Source organism: Cynocephalus volans, chromosome 5 (genome assembly GCF_027409185.1).
Source record: "Cynocephalus volans isolate mCynVol1 chromosome 5, mCynVol1.pri, whole genome shotgun sequence".
Lineage (NCBI taxonomy): Eukaryota > Metazoa > Chordata > Mammalia > Dermoptera > Cynocephalidae > Cynocephalus > Cynocephalus volans.
In genome coordinates this window covers 41,554,061-41,558,834 of record NC_084464.1, presented here as the reverse complement: position 1 = coordinate 41,558,834, position 4,774 = coordinate 41,554,061, and the positions used below count along the sequence as shown (strand labels likewise).

Here is a 4,774-nt window from a genome sequence, read left to right as displayed (position 1 = left end):
CAATCTCACTACTGGGTATTTAGCCAAAGGAAAGGAAATCAACAAGTTGAGGGGGCACATAAATTCCCATTTTATGGTGGATCTAGTCACAATAGCCAAGAGTTGCAAACAACTTCAATGTCCTCCAACAATGATTGGATAAAGAAAATGCAACATTACTCAGCCATTAAAAAAGAATGAAATTCTGTGATTTGCAGCAACATGGATGAGCTCAGAGAAAATTACGTTAAGTGAAATAAGTCAGGCACAAAGAGATAAACCACATGTTCTCACTCATATGTGGAATATAAAGTTATATTTTTAAATTTTATTTTATTAACTGACACATAAAAATCGTAAATATTTATGGGGTATGACGTGATGTTTCCATACATAAATACATTGCATAATGTTCAAATCAGGGTGGAAAAACAGAAAACTGGTCATATTACACAATAGTTTTGAATTTGCTTTAATGCTTAATAAATCATTCATTTCTTTCCAAATTAATAAATAGATCTGCAAGTTATCATCTCTAATGCCTACATACAATTTCTGCCTATAATTGTAGCATAATTGTTAACCATTCAGGTATTTCTGCATGTTAACATTGTTTCCATTATTATTATATACACATGGGAATAAAATCCTCAAGTATTATGTTTAAGTGGATGAATTGGACAGTTTTTGGTAAAATAGGGATTTCTAGCAAAACACACACCTTGGTAATTAGTGAGTATCACTATTATTCACTGAGTATAAATATCACATTCTGAGAGCAGATTAAAAGTCTCTATTTGGCCAATAACCTCAAATTAAGTCATAGAAGCAGTCACAGTTGTCCACTGTTTGTCATATTACAATTACTATATCAGTAGCTATTAATTTCTCATAAAACAAATGTTAACACAGCACCTCTCGGAGAACTAGATGTTCAAATCCAAGGCAATGTCTCCATAGGTGCCTAGAGCTATTGAGACATATCCTGGTAATTTGTACTCTCACCCTAGACTAAAACATTTTGGAAAATACATCTAATCTTGGACTCACCTACTTAAATTCTTTAGTAGCCTACTTCCTTTCACAAATTAGCAATCAGAGCTGAAGCTCTGAGTACAGAGGTGACTCCAAAATTACCATCACTATTATTAAAGTTCCTTACAAGTGGAAATATGCAGTTTTTGTTTTGTTTACTCTTGGGTTGTGTATGCTTCACTTCTAAAGAGCAGATTTGTATGGTCCTCTGGTAATTATCCAATGGTCAAAACATTTTTCTTGCCCAGGGTTCTCCAGAGAGCTGCCTTGACTTCCTTGTTCCGTAAACTATAGATGATGGGGTTCAGCATGGGTGTCACTACTGTATAAAAGAGGGCTAGGAGTTTATCTGTTCCTGGTGAATGGCTGGTCTTGGGCCTCAAGTAGGTGACAGAAGCTGAGCCATAGAAGAGTGTAACAACGAGCAGGTGAGAAGAACAGGTGGAAAGAGCCTTATGGCGGCCTTCAGGTGAGGGCATGGCCAGCACTGCAGCTAGAATTCTGCCATAGGATGCCATGATCAGTAAAAATGGGCTGGAAATGCAAAGAATTGCCACGACAAAAACCGCAGCCTCGTTATGGGATGTATCCCCACAGGCGAGTGCCAGGATGGGTGGGAGGTCACAGAAGAAGTGGTCTATTTCACAGGGGCCACAGAAGTCCAAGGAGAAAATGTAATTGGTCTGACCCAAGCCTACCATGCTTCCCACTCCCCAAGAGATCATTGCCAAATGGATGCACACGCCTCGACTCATTCGTGTTGCGTAGTGGAGTGGGGAACAGATGGCCATATAGCGGTCAAACGCCATGGCTGCCAAAAGGCAGCACTCACTGATACCAAAAAATGAAAAGAAAAACATCTGTGTGGCACAATCCTCCCGAGAGATTCCTCGTGACTCACTCACAAGACTCTGTAGCATCTTGGGTATGACAGAGCAAGTGTAGCCAATCTCCAGGAGGGACAAATTGGTCAGGAAGAAGTACATGGGGGTGTGGAGGACTGGGTTGGTCCAGATAGCAAGAGCTATGAGAGCATTGCCCATCAGTGATGCTAAGAACATGAGTAGGATGAGGGTGAATAAAAGGAAACACTGTTCAGAGACCTCAGAGAATCTGGCAAATGCAAAGCGTTTGACGGCCATGCTGTTGTCCTGCCACAAGGAGCAATTGAGGCTCATGATCTGGAAAAGAGAACAGCAAAGTCACCACCAGACAGATTCCTTCAAAGGAGAGAAATAAGTTGTTATATTAAAGAACTTCAGTAAGGCAGAGAAATAAATTTCTTATCTGTAATTCTAAAATTCAAAAAGTTTAGAAATTACATTCATTCTCCTACCTTTTCAAACCAAATTCTACTGTATGTTCACCATATCAGTTGATTTGTTGAAAACATATTTATCCACCACTCATAAAATAGAAAAATGTTAATTTCGCCCTATTTCTCACTGGATCCCTTTTTTAAATCCTACCATTCGAAGAAACTGTCATATCTCTTCACTTTTGTCAATTTCTGTTACCACTGACTTTCTTACTTCACCCATTCATTCAACAAGTATTGAACCTAGAGTACTTTGCAATTTCTTTGTATGTTTTGGCATCTAGCAGTGAACAAAAATTATTTCTCCCCTCATGGAACTTATAGTTTAATGGAGGAAAACAAATTAAGTAATAATTCAATAATGAAATATTTGCTGCAATGCAGAGAATTAAAACGAGGATATATCCTGGTGACTATCCAATTTAGATTAGGTGGTCAGAGGGGGTTCTTGAAAGTGAGGAGGATGAGCTGAGATGTGAAAGACAAGAAGGAGCAGCCATGGGAAGTCAGTAGCACAGCCGTTCACATCACGTCTGTGTTGTACTGCTCAGATAATATTGTCATTCTGTACCTGATATTTCTCATCTGCCATCCTTTCTCCATCAGAGTGTTCCTTGCTAAGTGAAAATATTCATTATCTGCAAGTTAAATTTTAAATTTCATTTTTATTTCTTTATTTTAAAAAATTAATAATTCATCAATATACAGTGTAGTTGATTTTCGTGTCCCTTTAACAGTTCCTCTATTGTACCCCTCTCGCTCCTCCCCATCAACATCATATCTGTTCACTTGTCTTAACAAGTTCAAGGTATTGTTGTGGTTACTGTGTCTCCTTCCCCTTACTCGCGTTTGTTTGTTTGTATGTTTGTTTATTTATTTATTTATTTATTTATTTATTTATTTATTTATTTATTTATTTATTTATTTTAGCTCCCACAAATAAATGAGAATGGGCAGTATTTCTCTTTCTGTGCCTGGCTTATTTCACTTAATATAATTTTCTCTAAGTCCATCCATGTTGCTATGAATGGTAGTATTTCATTTTTTTGTTTTATAGCGGAGTAGTATTCCATTGTGTGGATATACTACATTTTCCTTATCCACGCATCCAATGATGGGCATTTAGGCTGGTTCCAACTCTTGGCTGTTGTAAATAGCACTGCAATGAACATGGGAGTATATGATTTATGAAAATCTATGGATCCGGTAACTGACAATTGGTAACTTTTATCTCACTCCTTACCCAAATAGACCTCATGTTACAGTCATAGCAAACTACTTGCATCTTTTAGTATGTGCCTTGCATATATTTTCTTTTCTTTCTGCTCATTTTCCCATGGGGGCTGGATTGTCCACCTAATGAACTATCTATCTTCAAGTTCTAACACTGCTTTATGTCCTCTTTGGAGACTCTCCCTGACTCCTGCCCTCCTTTGTCCCCATACTAGTCAGTTACACGCCCCCTTCACTGTAATCCTGTTATCCCATAACTTCTATGACAGCACTTACACTACCCCAGTGACAATTACTTGCTGATTTCTTCCTGAGAGTAGCCTAAGACACAAACACAGATAGCAGAATTTTATGTTTTTAATTATTTTTGCTTACACACCATTGCATCTGCCATCTTTATCAAGTAATAAGTGCTCATGTAACAAAAGCTTTACTTTGACTGCCTATGTATTCTGCCCATTGGAGTGTTTTGTATTTTCTGAAGTTAAATTTGATCTCCCTAAAATATCAATTGTGACAGTTATGTTTCTCTCAGTCTAATAATTCTCAGCTTCTGACAAAATATTTCTTGTTCATTCTTTGGGTATACTACAATTTGGATTGTTTTTTTCAAAAAGTCATGAATCAAAAATCTAAATAGTGGTTTTCCTGAAAAGTGCAGAGAATGAGGAGATTTCTCTTTGGTTCTTCTGGAGTCTATCTGTTCATCAGTGTAACCTGAGATCATGTTTATACTGCATTTTTTTAATACCACATGGTTTTTATATCACACTAATGTTTGAAGCCAGTATATATATATATATATATATGTATACGTATATGTATATATATATGTAATGTTTGAAGCCATATATATATATATATATGTCCTTTTATAGGTTCCAAATTATTATCAATAACCAAACATACTAGGCATATTCACAAAAACATATGTACAGAATATATTTGCTCACATATATGCATACATCTGTACACCCTCAGAGAAAAACACGTTCAAATACATATTGAGAAGCATAGTGGTTATGAGTATTCTGAAAATATCCTATCTGGGTTCAAATGCTAGTCCAGCCACCTAATGCTCGGTCAATGTTAACATTTTCTTAAACTTTCTGTTCTTCAATATTCTCATTTAAAAAAGGATACGACAATTGTACCTTTGTTATGAGGTTGCTATAAAGATTAGGTGATTTAATTCCCATAACCACTTTG

The 4,774-nt window shown here is 36.6% G+C and overlaps 1 protein-coding gene across 1 annotated transcript; it reads right to left on the bottom strand.

Moving 5' to 3' along the window:
- Positions 1–1,229: 1,229 nt before the first annotated feature.
- On the bottom strand, positions 1,230–2,195 carry LOC134378970 (olfactory receptor 10C1-like). Its single transcript, XM_063098251.1, has one exon. The coding sequence runs from the start codon at positions 2,190–2,192 to the stop codon at positions 1,230–1,232; it is 963 nt and encodes a 320-aa protein (XP_062954321.1). The 5' UTR covers positions 2,193–2,195.
- Positions 2,196–4,774: the final 2,579 nt, after the last annotated feature.